Genomic DNA, 20,862 nt, shown 5'->3' on the forward strand with positions numbered 1-20,862 from the left:
GAGGAAGCTGGTGATAGGGAACCCAAGGTTGAGTAAGGATATTGTTGATGTGTTGTGAGATTGTTAACCATTGTCACAGGGCAACATGTGTAGTAACTGTTAAATGAGAAACTATTTTGTTCTGTAAGCCTTCATCTTAAGTGAGAATAACAGCACAACTAGAAGAGCATAGTCAATGTCACTGAACTGTGCGTGTAGAAATTTTTGAAATGGTGTATCTTTGGCTGTGTATTTTCACCAAAAAAAAAAAAAGGTTGAGGAGTTAGAGGGTTGACATGTTGTGGGGTTGTTAACCAATGTCATGGAACAATATGTGTGCTACTGTTTCGTGAGAAACTATTTGTTCTGTAAGCCTTCACCTGAAGTGCAATAAAAAAGAAAAAAAAAATAAAGATCAGGGTTTTTTAAACATTAAAATTATATGCCAACTTGAGTGGTTGTGGCTAAGGAATGGAAAAGGCCATCATGATTATTTTCATTACTTTATAAAGCATTTTAAAAAGCTATGAATGTTCTTTTTTGGGCAGATGTACTACTTGCATCTTTTAACATTCCCATTGAATTTGTTTGCCAAAGAAATTGTTTTTTGTGTGGGCATTTTTTTATCTAAAAAGACCTAGATTTCTTTTTTTGCCAGTGTTGCCAATCTTTAACAGAAAAAATTTTTTTGTGCATTTCTACCTCTCCCTTACCTCTTAGTGACTGTGTAGATCAATATCAAATGTCCCTGAGATCAAACCCATTGTGTGCATTATTAAATAGAATGTAAGGCTACATCCTTTAAACATAGTGACCTTGCTATATATTCTCCACAAATGTGATGATAATGATTTCCTTTTGTGTCAAACAAGGCTATTATTTTATGGGTGAGGTTGTTTTTTTAAACTATCAGAGATAAAGAGTGGTGGCACAATTATTTTTTTTTTGTTGCTTCAGGGGATTTTAGAGTGGTTTAAACTAATATTTTGTAAGGAAAATAATGACCTCTAAAGTGTAGTTAGAGTATTGTGTATTTTAAATATCACAATATCACCTTGTTCTACCCCTAATTTGCTAAAATATATGGTATTTGTATAAATGCATAATTATTTTAAATATTGGAACTAAGATTTTGACATTCTTTGAGGTAATGAGAGACTGCTGGGGGTCTAAAGGATTCAATTTGGGATCACTATTCTTTAATACCAGTTACCTAAGTACGAGCTTCAAAGACAAAGTTGAATGCTTCTTATTGTGATTAACACATCGTGAGAGGAAAGAAATAATCAGAGTTTGCTTGTCAACACATGGGTTTTGAGATGTGGGAAAACGGTTAAACTCTCCGAATTAGCATTTGGTATAGGCTGTCAGTAACCTCAGCTCTCAGAACTCTGATGTTCTGATGATACGTTTTATTTTGTATCTTGCTGAGATTTAGAAATCTAATTTACTTTGTCCTGAATTCTTAGTAAAGGATTGCCATAATTTGAGTACATATTTTAGAAAGATGTGATCATTTTAGTTGTGTTTAGTATGTTTTGTAATGTTCTGATTAATTTTCTTTATTTCTCTCTAACCTTTTCTACTTCTGTCTTTCATAGTCTTATCTGTTCCTCTGTAGAGTGATAGAAATGCTTTTTCTTTCTCCTCTTTCTCTTGTGAGCAGGCCCCATGAGAAAAATTTATTGCATAGTGAATGTGTCTAGAATGTCACTTGGAAGATGGAAAAAATCCTGGCGAATTCATAACATTTGCAAGACCTTTAGGTGGTATGTTGGCAAGTTGTTCTGGTTTACATGTGGGTTTTCATTTTGGTGAAAATATTTTATTTCTATGTGCTTTCTTATAGCATATGAATAAAACTTTATATTTCTCTCTTAAGTGGCACAATTTTAAAATTCCAACCTCTGAAACGTGGTGCTTTGCTAGCCAGGAAGCTAGGAAGATTATAAAAACAGATAAATTCGTATTGAACATGTGTATATAGACCAAGTTTGTGTACTCTAAGAAATGACTAAATTGTTGGTTGCAAAAGTGAACAAGTCATGGTTTCCCTATTTCTAGTGACTCCCACTGCAGTCCGTCCTACACACAGCTGCTCATCATCAGAGCTGTTAGAATAATCTCCCTAAAACAACATTTTTATCAAATCCTTTAATAGTGGCTTTACTCTTCAGAAATCTCAACACTTTAGTACAGTGTCTAAGACCCTCTCTTACTGCTCTACTCTACCTTGCATTTCCCCCACTTATTCTCTTGTTTAATTTTGTTACCCTCTGGGACTGGGTCTTAACTATATATAAATGTACTATGATACCTGTTCTTCCTTCTCCTCCTCCCCCTTGCCTTTTCATTCAGATCACCACCCTCACTCATAAATGCCTCGTTAGCAACTGATTGTGTCTGACATTTCTCACCAGCCTCTCAGGATTTTGGTATTTAATTCATACTCTCAATTTGTTCTCAGTTTAGGGTTGCTTTGCATATGATTTTATGGATATGGATGTGCACCCCTGTATTACATGGAGGTATGGCATAATTGTCAGGAGCCAGCAACCTGTCCATCTCATTCATCGTTGCATCCACAGAGCTCAACACAGTGAGATCCTAGGAAAGGGCAGTGCTGCAGATTGCTCAGGGTCTCATTTACTTGTTGTGTGATATTGGGAGAAACCTTTCTTATGGTTGTGACTCATTACTTAAGCTCAGAAGAATTTGATTTGTAAGCATTTTGGTGTAGTTCTGTATAGTCTCTTTGATGAAGAGGATTCTTCTGTATTTCTGTCTGAAAAGATATAAAGAGCATAATGTTAGAAATGGAAAAATGCAAAACTTTTTTTTCAAGTTGTGAGAAACTTTTAACATAACTTGTCAAGTTTTGTGCTCAGTTTAAATGGAAGATCTTTAGATAGAACTCCAAGTAGAAAACTCAGATATTAACTTTGAAGAGTTTCTGAATCTATAATTTTATTGTTTATTCTTAAATTTATTTAAAAATCATGTTTAGTGTTACTCTTCAAAAATTTTCTTGTTGTAACACTTTTGATATTTTTTCATACCATTGCATGTCAATCCAGTATTATAATTCTACATATTTATCAGTTTATATTCTGATAAAAGATTTTAAGATGACATAAGAAAATAGAAAGTCTAACTAGCCTTACATCAATTAAAGAAATTGGATGCATAATTAAAAGCCTTCCTATAAAGAAAACTTCAGACTTAGATGGCTTCACTGCTGAATTCTATCAAACATTTAAGGAAGACATTATGCAAATTCTAAACAAACTTTTTCAGAAAATAGAGGAGGAGGAAATGCTTTCCAAGTTGCTTTATGAGGCAAACATTACCTAGATACCAAAACAAGTTAAAAACATTACAAGAAAAGGAAAATACAGACCAGTATCATTCATGAATATAGATATAAAAATGAAAGTATTAATTAGCAAATTGAATCTAGCGGTATATTAAAAGGATAATATATCATGACTGTTGTTCTTAGTTGCCAAGTTGATTCCAACTCATGGCAGCACCATGTGTGCAGAGTAGAACTGCACCCGTGGTTTTCAAGGCCGTGCCCTTTTGGAAACAGATCACCAGGCCTTACATCTGAGGCATCTCTGGGTGGGTTTGAACCACCAACCTTTTGGTTAGTAGTCCAGCACGTAACCATTTACAACACCCATGGAAGTAGGGTTTATTCCAGTAATGTAGGAGCAGTTTAACATTTGAAAATCAATTAGTATAATTCACTATATTAACAGAATAAAGGAGAAAAATCACATGTTCATCTCAATTGATGCAGAAAAAGCATTTGATAAAATTCTACACTAGTCCAGAGTCCCCTGGGTGGTACAGTTAAGCACTTGACTACCAGCCAAAAGGTTGGCAGTTTGCATCCACCCAGAGGTGCCCTGGGAGACAGGCCTGGTGATCTGCTTCTGAAAGGTCACAGCCTTGAAAACTCTATGGATCAGTTCTACTCTGCACACATGGGGTCACCATGAGTCAGAATCAACTGGGCAGCAACCAACAAAAAGGAAAAGAAGATGGGAACTCCTCAACTCTGAAGAACCTGTGGTTAACAGTATACTTAATGGTGAAAGACTGAATGCTTTTCTCCTAAGGTCAGAAACAAGTCAAGGTTTACAATCTCACAAGTACTATTCACCATTATGCTGGAGGCCCTAGCCAGTGCAGTAAGGCACAATAAAGAGACAACAGACATACAGTTTGGAAAGGAGAAGTAAAACTGCCTTTAGTCACAGATGACATGATCATGTATGTAGAAGAAAAATCCTAACAAATCTATGCATATGCTTGTTGTTGTTAGTTGCCATCAGATAGATTCCAACTCATGCAACCCATGTCTGCAGAGTAGAGCTGCTCCATAGGATTTTCAAGCCCTTAACTTTTTTTTTTATTTTTTCCCATACGAAAAACATATACATACATTGTTATGTGACACTAATTGCTCTCCTCATACTGTGACAGCACACTCCTCCTTTCCACCCGATTCCCCATGTCCATTCAGCGAGCTCCTAACCCTCTCTGCCTTCGCATCTCACCTCCAGACAGAAGCTGCCTGTTTAGTTTCTTGTATCTACTTGAGCTAAGAGGCGCACTCCTCATGAGTATCACTTTATGTCGCACAGTCCAGTCCAGTCCCTGTCTGAAGAGCTGGCCTCGGAAATTGTTTTAGTTCTGCCAAGCCCTTAACTTTTTGTGCCACCCAGGGACTCCCAATACATATGCTACTAGAACTAATAAATAAATTTAGCAGAGTTATAGGATACAAGAGGAGCCCTGGTGGTGCAGTGGTTAAAGCGCTCAGCTGTTAAACAAAAGGTCGACGGTTTGAACCTACTAGCCACTCCATGGGACAAAAATATGGCAGTTTGCTTCTGTAAAGATTTGTCTTGGGAACCCTATCGGGCAGTTCTACTCTGTCCTATAGGATTGCTATGAGTCAGAATTGACTTGGCGGCAATGGGTTTTTTTTTTGTTTATAGGATACAAGAAGGTCAGTATTTTAAAATCATTTGTATTTCTATATACTAGCAGTGAACAATTGGAGCCCTGGTGGTGAAGTGATTAAGGGCTCGGGCTGGTAACCAAAAAGTTGACAGAAACCACCAGCTGCTCCAGCTGAAACCCTGTGGGGCAGTTCTGTTCTGTCCTGTAGGGTCACTATGAGTCGGAATCGACTTAATGGCACGTAACAACAATGACAGGGAGCAGTGAACAATTAGGGAAAAAAATTAAAATAATATAATTTGCAGTAACATTAAAAGCATGAAATATTTATGGATGAATTTAATTGAAAACTGAAAAGTACAGAAAACTGCTGAAAGAAATGAAACAAAACATAAATAAATGGAGAGAAATACAACATTCATGGATTGGAAGACTATTGTAATGATGTCAATTGTGTAGGAATTGAAGAGCTGCTTCTAAAATGTATATGGAAATACAGAGGACCTAGAACAGCCTAAACAGTTTTGAAAATGGACAAAGTTGGAAGAATTATACTGTCTGATTTCAAGACTTGCTATAGAGCTATGAATATAACACTTTTGAAAGTAAAACATTTCAGCTAGAATTGAAATTTTAAAACTTTGTGAATACGTTTAAGAAAATATTTTGAATTAAAGAGCCAAATAAAGGCTTCACTTAACCATTTTCTTCTAAAATAATTCTTTTTTAAAAAAAATTTATTTCGTTGTTTTTATTGAGACTATACACAGCAAAACATACACCAATTCAACAGTTTCTGCATGTACAGTTCAGTGACACTGATTACATTCTTTGAGTTGTGCAACCATTCTCATCCTCCTTTTCTAAGGTGTTCTGTTCTTCCTTCATTAACATCAACTCTCTGCCCCCTAAGGTTCCCATCTAATCTTTCAAGTTTCTGTTGTCAGTTTGATCCCATATAGATCTTAAAAGAGCATACTCAAGGCAGACATTTTTTATTAGTTAAGCTGCATTATCATTTGGTTTTAAGAAGACTTTAGGAGCTATTTTTGGTTTAAGGTTTAAAGATTATCTCAGGGCAATAGTTTCGGGGGTTCAGCCAGCCCCCTTGGCTCCAGAAAGTCTGGAGTTCGTGAAAATTTGAAATTCTGTTCTGCATTTAGTCCCTTTTGATCAGGATTCTTCTATGGAATCTTTTATCAAAACATTTAGTAGTGGTAGCCGGGCACCATCCAGCCCTTTTGGTCTCATGGCAGAGGAAGCAATTGTTCATGGAGGCAATTAGCCACACATTCCATCTCCTCCTCCTATTCCTGACTCTCCTTCTTTCTCTGTTGCTCCGAGTGACTAGAGACCAATTGTTGTGCCTTGGTGTATCATTTTAATTGTTTAGTATATGCTACTGAAAAATAGCCAGTGAACATTTTTGTGATGTTATAATTTTTAATGCTGTGCTTTAAAGATAATGACTAAAATTTATTTATGGAATTACAACTGAAAGAGATAGATTTACCTAAAATACCGATGAGGATGCTGGTGAAAAAGCCAGTAAGAGTACCGTTTAAATCTAAGTAGTCATTGTTAACAGTGGTGAAAAATGGTTGACTTGCTGAGGTGGGAAATCAGCTTTATAATTAAATCACTTACGACCTGTTGTCAATCTGGTTGTCTTTCAGATGTCAGAGAGAGCGTGGCAGAAGGAAACAAACTGACCAAGCTGTATTTTCCTCAGTGTTCTGATTATTTCAAAGCAGTGTTCTGAATATTGGTGATAAAATTACATCATCCCAACAATATAATTCTATGTATTTATTTATATTCTAATTGCAAAGAGATTTTGAGGTGGTTTATAACTCTTCCACATACACACAAACATAAAAAGACTGTATCAAAGTTGAAAAGATAGCGGAAACCAAATGTAGCTGAGGAATCTGCAGGAGCATTAAATTCAGTGCTGATTCTTAGCAGCCATTGGAAACATAATGGGTAGCCTAGTTCTTACTGTCTGGCAAGAGTATGTTTATCAGTATTTAAAGAGAAGCCAACCTGTGTGGCACTGAAGTCTAATGAGAATGTGTTCAACTCTGTCCACCACCAGATGGCGGTAGTGGTCATTGCACTGTTATTTTAGCCCTGACCTTCACTCTGCTGGTACAGAGGACATCACAAACTCTCCTGCCTTCAGAGGACAGTGAGGTTATCCTAAAGATATGAAGCTGTCAGTCTAATACCTTAGAATGTGGTGGGAGCTGTGGTGACTAGAATGTACTTGCTCTGCCTGCTAAAGGCAGTCACTGCCTTTTCTCATCTTGCCCATTAAAAAATATATATATGTATAGATATAGATAGATAGTTCTTTTCGGTTATAGACTTTCCCCTCTCTTCCTTTATGTTCCTTATAATTTACCTGATCAAGAAGCCAGACTGTTGGGCCTGTAGCTTTCCATAGCCTGGACTTTGCTGATTGCACACTCACGGTGCATTTAGCATGATTTTCTGTCTTCTGTATTTACTGCAAATTGAGCTGGAGCCAGACTCAGGTTCAATTGTTTTGGCAAAGTGGTGGTGTATTCTTTTATCAGGAGACACGTAATGTGTGCTTGTATCTCTATTTGTGCTATTAACAGTCACTGCTGTTCAATGTCTAGATCCATGATTAATTCATTGGGGTCAGGAAATGGTGATATTCTAAATCTATCATTTCATTTTCATTTTTTAATTGGAATGATTTTATAAAGAGCTGCTTCCTCTAGTATTTGGTTACCCAGTGGTACAGTTCATATAGGTAAGGTAGGACAACACTTATTTTTACTATGTAGCTTTCAAGATAATGGATTTTTTCTCTATCATACTCCAAAAGATTTTAAATTTAAATATAGTTGGTGAGTTTCAATCTATCGTAATTGTTATCCGTATTGAAGTTCAAACAGTCACATATTTGGCCAGTGGGAGTGTATTCAGGTTGGCTCCTCAGTCCTTTTGACATGATCCCAGTAGTCTTAGATAACTTTTTTGCTGTCCCTTGGTTACTAGGCTGCTAGTAAAGACAATTAAGGCTTCAACTGATTTTTTTTTTTTTAAAGTATGTTCAAAACCAGTCTCTTGGAGAAAAAAATAGAAGAAAGTTTATCAGCATAGATGAGAATAATATTTCCCTGTCGGTGGAAATGCATCTAGGGACTGTAAGCCCAGTTCCTTGCAAACAAGTCAACTTCTTTATACCTTTACGAGTCTAACTTGATAGTAAGTAGAATAGCTTTCGTACAATGAGTAATGAGTTTGTTTATAGGTGGACTGAGTAATGAGGTTGTTTTATAGGTGATGCAGAAACGTTCTTCTCTTTTAATATCAGTCTTTCAAATTACCAAGGGCAAAGGTCAAGTCATATCAATGAAAATATTTCTGCAGTGAACTGAGCTAAAGTGGTCTAGCTGTATAGAAAGTGCAGAGGCTCAGGAGCGTGAGTGGAGGCCATTTGTGACTGAGGGGGATGTGGGAGGACAGGAATGGGAGGAAATGCATTCACAGGGGGAAGGAGGGGCCAGATCACGTAGGGCCTTTATAGGCTGCAATGGTCAAGACATTGGATTGTATTCTGAGGTGTTTGGAAGCCATTAGCAGGTTGAGAGCAGAGTAAGAATAAACAACTAATGTTTAAGTTATGGTAGACCAAAAGTACCATAGCGTTCTTTGGACAATGTGTCTTAGTTATCTAGTGCTGCTATAACAGAAATCCCACAAGTGGATGGCTTTAACAAACAAATGTATTCTCTCACAGTCAAGGAGGCTAGAAGTCCGAATTCCGGGTGCCTGCTCCCGGGGAAGGCTTTCTCTCTGTCGGCTCTTGGGGAAGGTCCTTGTCATCAGTCTTCTCCTGGTCTTGGAGCTTCTCAGCACAGGGACCTAGGGTCCAAACGACACGCTGGCTCCCACCTCTTCTTTCTTGATGGTATGAGGTCCCGATTTCTCTGCTCCCTTCTCTCTCCTTTTATCTCTTCTTGTAAGATAAAAGGTGATGTGGCCCACCCCAGGGAAACTCCACTTATATTGGATCAGGGCTGTGACCTGAGTAAGGGTGTTGCATCCCACCCTAATCCTCTTTAATATAACTTAATCTTGCCTCATTAACCACAGGCAGAGATTAGGATTTACAGCACTAAGGAAAGTTACATCACATTACAAAATGGAGAACAACTACACAATACTGGGAATCATGGCCTAGCCAAGTTGACGTTTATTTTTGGGCAAAACTCAATTCAATCCATGACAGACAGTAATGTTGTTGTTGTAAGCTGCTGCCAGGTAGGCACCCGACTCATTCCGGTCCCATGGACAGTTGAATAAAAAACGTTGAGATTTATAGGGTTTTCATTGGCCGATTTTTGAAGGTAGATCATCAAGCCTTTCTTCCTAGTCTTCTTATTCTGGAAGCTCCACTGAAACCTGTTTAGCATCATAGCTGTACACAAGCCTCCAATGACAGATGAATGGTGGCTGCGCATGAGGTGCATTTACCAGGAATCAAACCCAGGTCTCCCACATGGAAGGTGAGAATTCTACCACTGAACCACCACTGCCCTTCTCTTCTTGTTGTAATATATCTTAAAGATACGTTGCCGCCTCTGTAGCCCTTGCCTAACCCAGGAGAACTGGATTTTACAACGAACAGGACTCCAGAGTCATGCTTGACTCATCAGCATACTATTGAGTTCCATGATGTCCCAGACCTGAGCATAATTTTATGGTAGAAAAAGGAACGAAGAAACCGAAGAGGAATTGGCCTTAGAAGTGAGGTGGGCGTGCAGAAAATCGCGTTCCTTCTAGCTCCTGGCTATGCTGAGGATGTCATCCAGGGGAAAAATTCTGGCCATCCCTGTAATGACCCCTATAGCTTAGCTGGGCAAGGCTCACTGTATTAGTCAGGGTTCCCTAAAGAAACAGAGCTAAATATATATATAGAAAGAGAGAGAATGAGAATGCCTCTGGGTAGATTCAAACCTCTAATCTTTTGGTTAGCAGCTGAGCACATGAACTATTTGCACCATCCAAGGATGCCATCTAGCTATGGTTTACTGTTAACATATTGGATTTGTTGGTGTCGTGGTCAGTCTGTTTAATGAGAACATTGTTTCATTTCCTTGTTCCTTTTTTTTGCTTCTGTGGTTCTAGATTTAAGCCCCCGTGGAAAAGCCCAGAGTGAAGGAGTCATTCAAGACAGCAGGGACTAAAATAATATGGAATGGTGTTGGGGAGAGAGCTGTGAGGACCCTCTGGGAGTCAACCTAGGGGCTGTAGAAGATACTGATATCGTAGAATTTGAGCGTAATTGAAAGAAATCTTCGAGGTCCTCTTCTTGGCCAGTGGCTTTCAAATTTTTTTCTGACCACAGCCTGTAGTAAGAAATGCATTTTACATTACAGCTGGAATACTAACTCTCTAACACACACACACACACACACGTGGTTTTTTTTTTCAAACTAAATTTTACTAAACAGCACTGAACCTTGTTTCATGCACTCTTATTTCTATTCTAATCTTTTTCATTTTGCAACCCATTAAATTGACTTAGTAACCCTCTGATGGATCAGAACCTGAAGTTTGAAAACCACTATAAATCTAGTGTAATCCCTTTACTTAGCTTGCCCAGGGACACAAAGCATGTAAAAATGTAAAACGACCAAACCAAAATTCAGGCATCACTACATTTCCCAAGAATATATTTATTTTAAGAAATAACAACAACAAAAAGCAACTCTTTTTTACAGTGTCAGGATAGATTCCAGTGTAGAACAAATTTTTAGGATAAATGTTCCTATTTGAAAATGTTTCCTATGCTTATCCTCCCTGGTGTGATATATTAAGGCCTGTGAATGTCACCTGGATTTGTAAAATCAACACAATTTCTTTTATTAATAGTCTGTAATTAAAAATACACACTGCTAGCCAAAGTAACAGTCTCTTTTGAGTTGTAAACCAAGAATGAGTCATTTAAAGCTGGCCTGATGGCATTTAAATTGCCACCTAGGAATTTATGAAAAGAAATGTCATTTTCATATTTTCTTAAAGCTACTTATTCTTTTGTTGTGTCTCATTTTGGAAGAGAGTTTGTGGGAGAAGTGAAGGATAAATGAGGCATAAAGGTCAGTGTGAAGTAATGGCAAAAACATGGCCTTTCTTATGAAAAAAAAAAAAAAAGACTTTTATTATTAGAATCCTTGCTCCTTTATTCACTAGCACTGTGACCTTTGGAAAGATATTTAACATGCTTATACCTCACTTTTCTCATTTAGAAATGAAAGTAATAATATCTATATCATAGTTTTAATGTTAAGGTTAAATGAGGTCCTGACAGCATAAAATATATATATTCTACCCTGGGTTCCCCATTTGCTTTTGTTCTGATTTTCTGTCCCTTTCTGACTTCTCATCTTTGCTTTTGGACAAATATTACCCTTTTGGTCTCATATAATTGATTGTTCTAAGGAGCATGTTCCTCTTGGGTGTTATTGTTTATTTTATGGGCTTGTCTATTGTTTGGCTGGAAGGTGGTCTCCGGGAATGGCTTCAGTTCCAGATCAGAAGGGTATCTTCGGGCCATAGTCTCAGGGGTTCCTCCAGTCTCTGTCAGAACAGTGTCTTAGTTATCTAGTGCTGCTATAATAAAAATACCGCAAGTGGATGGGTTTAGCAAACAAATTTATTCTCATAGTCTAGGAGGCTGTTGTTGTTGTTAGGTGCTGTCGAGATGGTTCCAACTCATAGTGACCGTATGTACAACAGAACAGAACACTGCCCAGTCCTGCACCATCCTCACAGTCATTGGTATATTTGAGCCCATTGTTGCAGCCACTGTGTCAGTCCATCTCGCTGAGGGTCTTCCTCTTTTTCGCGGACAATCTACTTTACCAAGTGTGATGTCCTTCTTCAGGGACTGATCCTTCCTGATAACATGTACAAAGTACGTTGAGATGTATCTCCGCCATCCTCATTTCTAAGGACCATTCTGGCTGTACTTCTTCCAAAACAGATTTGTTTATTCTTCTGGCAGTCCATAGTATATTCAGTATTCTTCACCAGCACCATAATTCAAAGGCATCAGTTCTTCTATCTTCCTTATTCATTGTCTAGCTTTCGCATACATATGAGGTGGTTGAAAATACCATGGCTTGAGTCAGGTGCACCTTAGTCCTCAAAGTGTCATGTTTACTTTTCAACACTTTAAAGAGGTCTTTTGCATCAGATTTACCCAATGCAACATGTCGTTTGATTTCCTGACTGCTGCTCCCATGAGTGTTGATTGTGGATCCAAGTAAAATGAAATCCTTGACAACTTCAACTTTTTCTCCGTTTATTGTGATGTTGCTTATTGGTCCAGTTGTGAGAATTTTTGTTTTCTTTGTGTTGAGGTGCAATCCATACTGAAGGCTGTAGTCTTTGATCTTCATCATAAGTGCTTCAAGTCCTCTTTCACTTTCAGCAAGCCACGTTGTGTTATCTGCATAACGCAGGTTGTTAATGAGTCTTCCTCCAATTCTGATGCCCCATTCTTCTTCATATAGTCCCGCTTCTTGGATTATTTGCTCAGCATACAGATCGAATAAGTATGCTGAAAGGATACAACTCTGACTCACACCTTTCCTGACTTTAAACCACGCAGTATCCCCTTGTTTGTTCAAACAGTTGCCTCTTGGTCTAAGTATAGGTTACTCATGAGCACAATTAAGCGTTCTGGAATTCCCATTCTTTGCAATGTTGTACATAATTTGTCATGATCCCCACAGTTGAGTGCCTTTGCATAGTCAATAAAACACAGGTAAACATCTTTCTGGTATTCTCTACTTTCAGCCAAGATCCGTCTGACTTCAGCGGTGATATCCCTCATTCCACGTCTTCTTCTGAATCCAGCTTAAACTTCTGGCAGTTCCCTCTCGATGTACTGCTGCAGCTTCTTTTGAATGATCTTCAGCAAAATTTTACTTGTGTGTGATGTTAGTGATATTGTTTGATAATTTCCACATTCTCTTGGATCACCTTCCTTTGGAATTTGGCACAAATATGGATCTTTTCTAGTCAGTTGCCCAAGAAGTTGCCTCCCAAATTTCTTGACATAAATGAGTGAGCACCTCCAGCACTGCATCCGTTTGTTGAAACATCTCACTTGGTATTCCATCAATTCCTGGAGCCTTGTTTTTCGTCATTCCCTTCAGGGCAGCTTGGACTTCTTCTGTCATTACCATCGATTCTTGATCATATGCTGCCTCATGAAATGGTTGAATGTCAACCAGTTCTTTTTGGTACAGTGACTCTGTGTATTCCTTCCATCTTCTTTTAATGCTTCACGCATTGTTCAGTAGTTTCCCTGTAGAATCTTTCAGTATTGCAACTTGAGGCTTGAAGTCCGAATTCAGGGCACTAGCTACAGGGGAAGACTTTCTCTGTTCGCACTTGGGGAAGGTCCTCATTGGTCATGTTGTGCTGGGTCTAGGAGTTTCTCAGCGCAGGAACCCTGAATCCAAAGGACATGCTCCACTCCCAGCTCTTCTTTCTTGGTGGTAAGAGATCCTCGTCTCTCTGCTGGATTCTCTCTCCTTTTATCTCTTATAAAATGAAAAGGTGATGCAGGCCACACCCCAGGGAAACTCCCCTTTCATTGGATCAGGGCTGTGACCTGAGTACAGGTGTTACATCCCACCCTAATCCTTTTTAATATAACCTAATCTTGCCTCATTAACCACAGAGATTAGGATTTACAACACATAGGAAAATTACATCAGATCTCAAATGGAGGGCAACCACACAATACTGGAATCATGGCCTAGCCAAGGTGACACGTTTTTGGTGAAGACTGTTCAATCTATGACAATCAGTAAGTCTAATCTTTCTTGAGGATTTGATTTTTTGTTCTACATTTTTCTTCTGCTCTGATCAGGACCCTCTGTTGTGATCCCGGTCAGAATGGTCAGTGATGGTAGCTGGACACCATCTAGTTCTTCTGGGCTTGGGGTCACGTAGGCTGTGGTTCATGTGGTCCATTAGTCCTTTGGACTAATTGCTCCCTTGAGTCTTTGGTTTTCTTCACTCTCCTTTGCTCCAGCTGGGAAGAGACCAGCAGTTGTATCTTTGATGGCTGCTTGCAAGCTTTTAAGACTCCAGGCGCTACTCACTACAGTAGGATGCAGAACATTGTCTTTATGAACTACGTTGTGCCAGTTGACGTAGATGTCCCCCAAGTCTGTGGTCCTTTGCCTTCGAAGTCTAGATACTTCATCCCATGAGATGTTTGGTTATGTCTAAGAGGTTTCCTTGACTGTGCCCCTTGTGTGCTCTATTGTCTATATTAATAAATGAGGAGCACCTACAGTCGTGTATGTAGAAATATCCACCACCAAATCTGTATCTGCTGGTGGGTGTGCTCCCTTATGCCCTCCCACACTCTTGGCTTATCTATCTACCTATGTATCCACTCAAATTATTGTTTGTTTGTACTGTTGTTGCAAGATTGTCTATGCTGTAGTAGTTACTGTAGTTGCCCTTTATTCTTGCATTCCTCTCAGTGTCCTCTCTTGCCTTGGTCATGTTGTGCTGACTTCTCCCGTATTGTATATTGCCTTTTTCTTCTCTAATATTAACAAGTGTCTTGTATCTATTTTTGGAGCCCTGGTGGCACAGTGGCTAAGCGCTTAGCTGCTAACCAAAAGGTTGGCAGTTCGAATCCACCAGCCACTCCTTGGGAACCCTATGGGACAGTTCTGCTGTGTCCTATAGGGTTGCTATGAGTCAGAATTGACTTGACGGCCGTGGCTTTGTTTTTGTTTGGTTTCCAAATAGGTGAGAAAAATTACCAAATAGGTAATTTTCCCTCCCTGCCCCTCCCATCCCTGGTAACCATCATAGAGTGTTTTTTCTTTTTTCTTTTTTGTGTGTGAACCTTTTGTTGTTACTTTATAATAGTGGTCTCGTACAATATTTGTCCTTTTGTGACTGACTTATTTCACTTAGCATAATGTCCCCCAAATTCATCCATGTTGTGGGATGTTTCACATATGCGTCATTATTTTTTATTGTGTGTGTGTTTCACAGTTAATCCATTCATCTGTTGATGGACACTTAGGTTGTTTCCATCTTTTGCTATTGTAAATAATGCTGCAGTGAACATGGGTATGCATGTCTATTCGTGTCACGGCTCTTGTTTCTTTAGGGTATATACCTAGAAGCGGCATTGCTGGATCATATGGTATTTCTATTTCTAGCTTCTTGAGGCAGCACCATACCATTTTTCATAGTGGGTGTACCATTTTACATTCCCACCGGCTGTGTATAAGAGCTCCAATCTCCTCATAACCTCACCAATATTTTTTATTTTCTGTTTTTTTTCTTTTTTGATTAGTGTCAGTAATGTCAGGGTGAGGTGGTAACTCATTGTAGTTTTGATTTGCATTTCTCTAATTGCTAATTATCACTAGCATTTCTTCATATGTTTGTTAGCTGCCTGAGTGTTTCCTTTGGTGAAGTGTCTATTCATATCCTTTGCCTGTTTTTTAATTGGATTGTTTGTCTTTTTATTGTTAAGGTATTGTAGTTTTCTATCAATTTCAGAAATTAGAACCTTGTCGGATGTGTTGCAGCCAAAAATTTTTTCCCAATCTGTAAGTTCTCTTTTTACTCTTTTGGAGAAGTCTTTTGCTGAGCATAAATAAAGCATATTTTGATAAATATTAGGTGTCTTCTTTCCTTTCTTCCATAGGAAGGTGTTCAGTGAAAATATGTTGCTAGAATAAGTAGGGCTGGAGAGTATAGGAAGATTCAAAAGGAAAGGTACATTTTTTTTTAAATTGGTTTATCTCTCTTCCTAGTAAGTCTTAATGTGTGATACCAGTTGTTCTTTTTTTTTTTTTTTTAGTTTAAGTAGGCTTCCTGTGCCTCCTGCTACTCCTTCCCTTTTTAAAGAGGGGAGATTTGATGAAAAACAAGTTTGGGAGGCCAGGAAGTTGTACACTCATAGTTGATTGCAGTGTTTTGGTTTCTAGTGTCTCAAATATCTTTTCTCACAAAGAATTGTATTACTGAAGGTATGTCGGTTGTTATACCAAGTATGTTAGCTAACTGGTAACTATTAATCATAGGTGTTACCTAAAACCAGTTGCCCTTGCCTGTGGAATAAAGTATGCTCTCTTTGATTGATCCTAGATAGCCTAGGAACAAAGGTATATAGTCAGAGTGAGATGGATAGGTAGAATTAGAATTTTATCTGGCTGGGCTTTTCTTTTTTCTTTTTTTTTTTTTTAATGTAATAGCTTTATTGAGATATAATTCAGATAGCATGAAAATCACCTGTTTAAAGTGTACAATTCAGTGGTTTTTAGTATATTCAGAGAGTTGTGCCACTATCACTATGGTCTAATTTTAGAACATTTCTGTCACCCCAAAAAGAAACGTTGTACCCATTAGCAGTCACTCTTTATTCCCTTCCTTCCCCCTGCCCCTCAGGACCATGAAGGTACTTTTTGTCTATGAATTTGCATATTCTGGACTTTTCGTATAAATGGAATCATATGATTTGTGGTCTTTTGTGACTGACTTCCTTTACTTAGATAGTATTTTCACAGTTCATCCATGTTATAGCATATATCAGTACTTTACTCCTTTCTGTAATAGAAGGTTAAGTGCTCAGCTGCTAACCAAAAGATTGGTGGTACTTTGAACCCATCCAGCAGGTTCTGTGGGAGAAAAGATCTGGTGATCCGCTCCCATAAAGGTTACAACCTAGGAAACCCTACGGGCAGTTCTACTCTATTGCATTGAGTCGCTGTGAGTCGAAATCGATTCGACGGCATCTAACAACAACAACCACGTTTTGTTTGTCGTTTCAGCAACTGGTGGACATTTGAGTCGTTTCCACTTTGTGGCTGTTATGTCTAATGCTGCTATGAACGTTTGTGTACAAGTGTTTGTGTAGACATATGTTTTCAGTTCTCTTGGGTGTATACCTAGGAGTGGAATTGCTAGGTCATATGGTAAGTCTGTTTAACATTTTGAGAAACTGACAAACTTTTCCAAAGTGGCTGCACTATTTTGTCTACCTGAATTTTCTGTCACCTGGTTTTAGGGTTCTGACTTTATATATAAGGAGCCCTTGTGGCACAGTGGTTAAAGCGCTTGGCTACTAACCAAAAGGTTGGCAGTTGGAACCTACCAACCGCCCTGCAGGAGAAAGATGTGGCAGTCTACTTCCCCAAAGATTTATAGCCTTGGAAACCCTATGGGGCAGTTCTTCTCTGTTCTCTATGGTCACTGTGAGTCAGAATCAACTCAATGGCAGTGGGTCTGACTTCATATATATTGAAGGAGAAAAATTCATTGGTATCGAGTTGAAGGAAGGAGAAGCTTAGCTGAAACGAGTGCTTTGAATTGATGAGGGAAAAACCCACCTGCAGTAGTTTGCAAAGTTACGGTACTTTTTTATAAAGTAGGTTTGGAATTACTATTATTAATCTTTGGCTCAAATTTTTTTTTTGCAGTTTTATCTCCAAGACACTAAAAGTAGTAATGGCACCTTTATAAATAGCCAGAGATTGAGTCGAGGCTCTGAAGAAAGTCCACCATGTGAAATTCTTTCTGGCGATATTATTCAGTTTGGGGTAGATGTGACGGAGAACACACGGAAAGGTATGGGTATGGATTGATTTTTCCTATTATTTGTCTTTTTAAGTTTATTTGCTTTTTTATTCTGATATTTGATGTTACAAAACATACGTTTTTACATGCTTGTAAAAGCAATTTAAACACAGCATTATGTGCATGAAAAATTAGAAGTCCTTCAGTTCCCGTATTGCTTTTCTCGAATTTTAAATTCTGAAATATTAGTAATTAATATTCTTCATCACATTATGAAAACATAAAGCACTACTGTATCAGTCAGGAGGCAGTTGACTGCAGTGACAGCATACCCAAGCAGCATACGCATGTTGTTAACATAACATGAAGTCTGGAGGTAGGTAAGTCCAGAGTTAGTTCACTTGCCTCCATGACATCATCAGGGATCTAGAGTCTAATGTCCTCCTGTTCTGCCATCTTTAACATGTTGACTTGCATCCTTTTACCTGTTGCCTCCTGGTCAAAGCATGATGGCTGCAGCCCCAGACATCATTTTCCTCACATCAGTGTCTCAGGCAAGAAGAATGAGGTGGGGACAAAATGCTTCCTTATTTTTACGTGGAAAGGACAGCGTTTCCCAGAATTCTCCCAGTAGATTTCTTTTTATGTCTCACAGGCAGCATGGAAAGGTCACATAGCTACCTCTATCCACACAGTACTCTGGAAAGTTACGTACGTGGGAAAGGGGAGCCAGGAGATCCATGATTGGCATAGATCAGTTATGGTTTATCCCTTCAAGTTGTATGTGCATTGTTGCCCCAAACAAAATTAGAGTTCTGTTAACAAGAAAGGAGGGGACAAATAGTCAACAATTACTTTAAAACAAAGATGAGAAGGTAAGGGGGTAGGGAAACTAGATTAGTGGAAACAGAACAGTCAGAACAGAAATAATGAGAATATTCACACATTGGGAAGAATGTAGCCAGTATCACTAAACAACTTGTGTGGAAACTGTTGAATGGGAACCTAAACTGCTGTGTAAACCTTTACCAAAAACACAATAAAATCTTACTAAAAAGAAGAAGAAGAAGGGAGAGGAAAAGGCTGTGAGAGTAGGCAGCTAACAGTACCTATTAAAACTATGAAACTGGAAGTTCTTTAGAAAATAAACGTAGGTTGTCTTTATTTTTACAATTTTGAAGCCTCCTGCTCTGCCTAGTTCACTGTCTGCTTTAAGACCATGGACTTATATGGCTGAATCATGAAATTAAATGGGTAGGAACCCAAAGTGTGCAGTTCTACTGTATTAGCTTAATATGGACAGTGGAACCATTTGGCAAGCTTTTCCTTTCATTTCTCTGAACGTACTCTGACTTGGCGATAAGCTAAGTCATCAGTCTCTGACATTTTGCACAGCAGAGCTAGGCATGGTGGTGGTGGAGGTGATGCGGGTTTGTGTGTGCGTGTGCATATTTATGTATATGCTTTCACTGGTGGTGGAACTGCAATATTATTTTTACTGGGACTTGTTGGCCTCCTGAGTTAGTGTTTGATATTTGATTTGGGTAGGGCTACAACTTTAGGAATTGCGATTTACAATGTAAAACAGAAAAAGAAAGATTGTGTTTTGATGCAAAATTCTGACTATGCCTTGCTAAAGAACTCAACTTGTATACGACCGTACTTGGAGTGGCTGTAGTGGATACTCCCTACCTCTACTATTGCCATATCACACCTCCTCTGGTACCAAGTTATTCAGCAAACATGTATTGAGCCCTAGCTGTGAGTAACCCACAGAGAAGACAGAATTTGATTACACTGTCTTTCTTGCCTGAGGATGCCTGTCTTCTTGGCTTGCATTTCCCAAAGAGAAGTAATAGGTGTTAATGGATAAAAGAAGGAGGTAATCAAATATATTTAGGAAATGCTGAATTAACCAAAGTTAATATGTCAACATATATGCAAGTCTCCAAGAGGCTGGCAGTTATAGAGGGCAGCTCTTCCCAGACTCCTTCCTACTCTTCTTCCGTGTCTAATTGTGACGGACACTTTAAGAAATGTAGAAAGCTAAGAGGATGACACTGAAATTCAGGATTACTGTTAGTATATTATTTCGGCAAAACTAGATTCTTGCAGGCTTCTTTGAAAATTTAACCAGCTTTTGTGTTAACTTTAAGGAAATGAAAGAAAAATTTCTTCATCATTTAAAATGTTGTTTCTTTTGGTACTTATTGGCTTCAAGAAGTTGACTTATGTATGGGTTCTTGGTACACAGCCGTGCCACAGGTTGAGTACTCCCTGTTTTTAAGCATAAGCCAAAAAAAGCATCGACTTCGTGCTATGCTAAACAGTACTGTGATAAGCTTTATACCACTTGGAAAATCCTCCTAAAATTATGCAATACTATTAGATAACTCTTGAATCAAGGAAGAAATTGAAATAGAAAATGTAAACTATGTAGAAAGGAATAAAAAGGAGACCTTTATGCCAAAATTCAATAAAATCCTTTAGTCAGATAAAAATTTATAATCTTGAATTCCTCCAGCATTAAAGGAGAAAAACAAACAGTGAAGGAGCTTGGCACTTATAAGAAATCAGGAAAAGAACAAGGGGAGAACAAAAAAAAAAAGCTGAGAAGGAGAAATAAAAAGCAGAAACTAATGAGACAATAAAAAAAACTCCACGAGAGCTTAACAACCACAAATGCCATTTCTTTCAAAAGGCCAATAAAATATGTAATTTAAAAGCCTTGATTAGGTAAAAAACTAAAACAACAACAGCAGAACAAAACAAAGCGAAATTTTAAAAAACTAGGGAAAATATAGAAGATGAGGAATGAGGAAGAAGACAAACATACAGAAAATGTTAAAAGAATTCTTAGAGATGGGGGAGAAACAACTTGGAAAAGGAGGGTGAGAATGGTTGCACAACTTGAATGTAATCAGTGTCACTAAATTGTACATGTAGAAATGTTGAATTGTTGCATGTTCTGCTGTGTATATTCTCAACAACAAATAAAATATTTTAAAAAGAGATTCTGAGAATATTTTATACCAACCTATGACAAAACAAAATATGAAAACTTAGAGTAAATTAATATTTTCCTGACAAAACTATCCCAGGAAGAAGGGGAAAACTTGAATGAATCTATTTCCTTAAAAAAAACTAAAAGTCATTAGAGATCTCCCAGTGAAAATGATAGCAGGATCTGACAGGGATCACAACAGAGGGTCCTGGACAGAGCTGGAGAAAAATGTAGAACAAAATTCTAACTCACAAAAAAAGACCAGACTTACTGGCCTGACAGAGACT

At 38.2% G+C, this 20,862-nt stretch overlaps 1 protein-coding gene across 16 annotated transcripts in view; it reads left to right on the forward strand.

The window, feature by feature from the left end:
• SLMAP (sarcolemma associated protein) overlaps positions 1-20,862 on the forward strand; it is a 148,913-nt gene that overhangs the window by 51,195 nt on the left and 76,856 nt on the right. For 13 of the 16 annotated variants that reach the window (XR_002823310.1, XR_002823309.1, XM_023727552.1 and 10 more), the window contains exon 2: positions 17,475-17,622. Coding sequence is in view for 13 of the 16 variants with exons in the window: in XM_023727552.1 (XP_023583320.1) it covers positions 17,475-17,622 (148 nt within the window). In the remaining 3 variants the exon portion in view is untranslated. Of the gene's footprint in view, positions 1-8,794; positions 8,906-9,502; positions 9,750-16,826; positions 16,971-17,474; positions 17,623-20,862 lie in introns of those variants that run through there. The other 3 variants (XM_023727596.1, XM_023727607.1, XM_023727578.1) reach the window with 3 other exon arrangements.

Source organism: Trichechus manatus, unplaced genomic scaffold (assembly GCF_000243295.1).
Source record: "Trichechus manatus latirostris isolate Lorelei unplaced genomic scaffold, TriManLat1.0 scaffold00001, whole genome shotgun sequence".
Classification (NCBI taxonomy): Eukaryota; Metazoa; Chordata; class Mammalia; order Sirenia; family Trichechidae; genus Trichechus; species Trichechus manatus.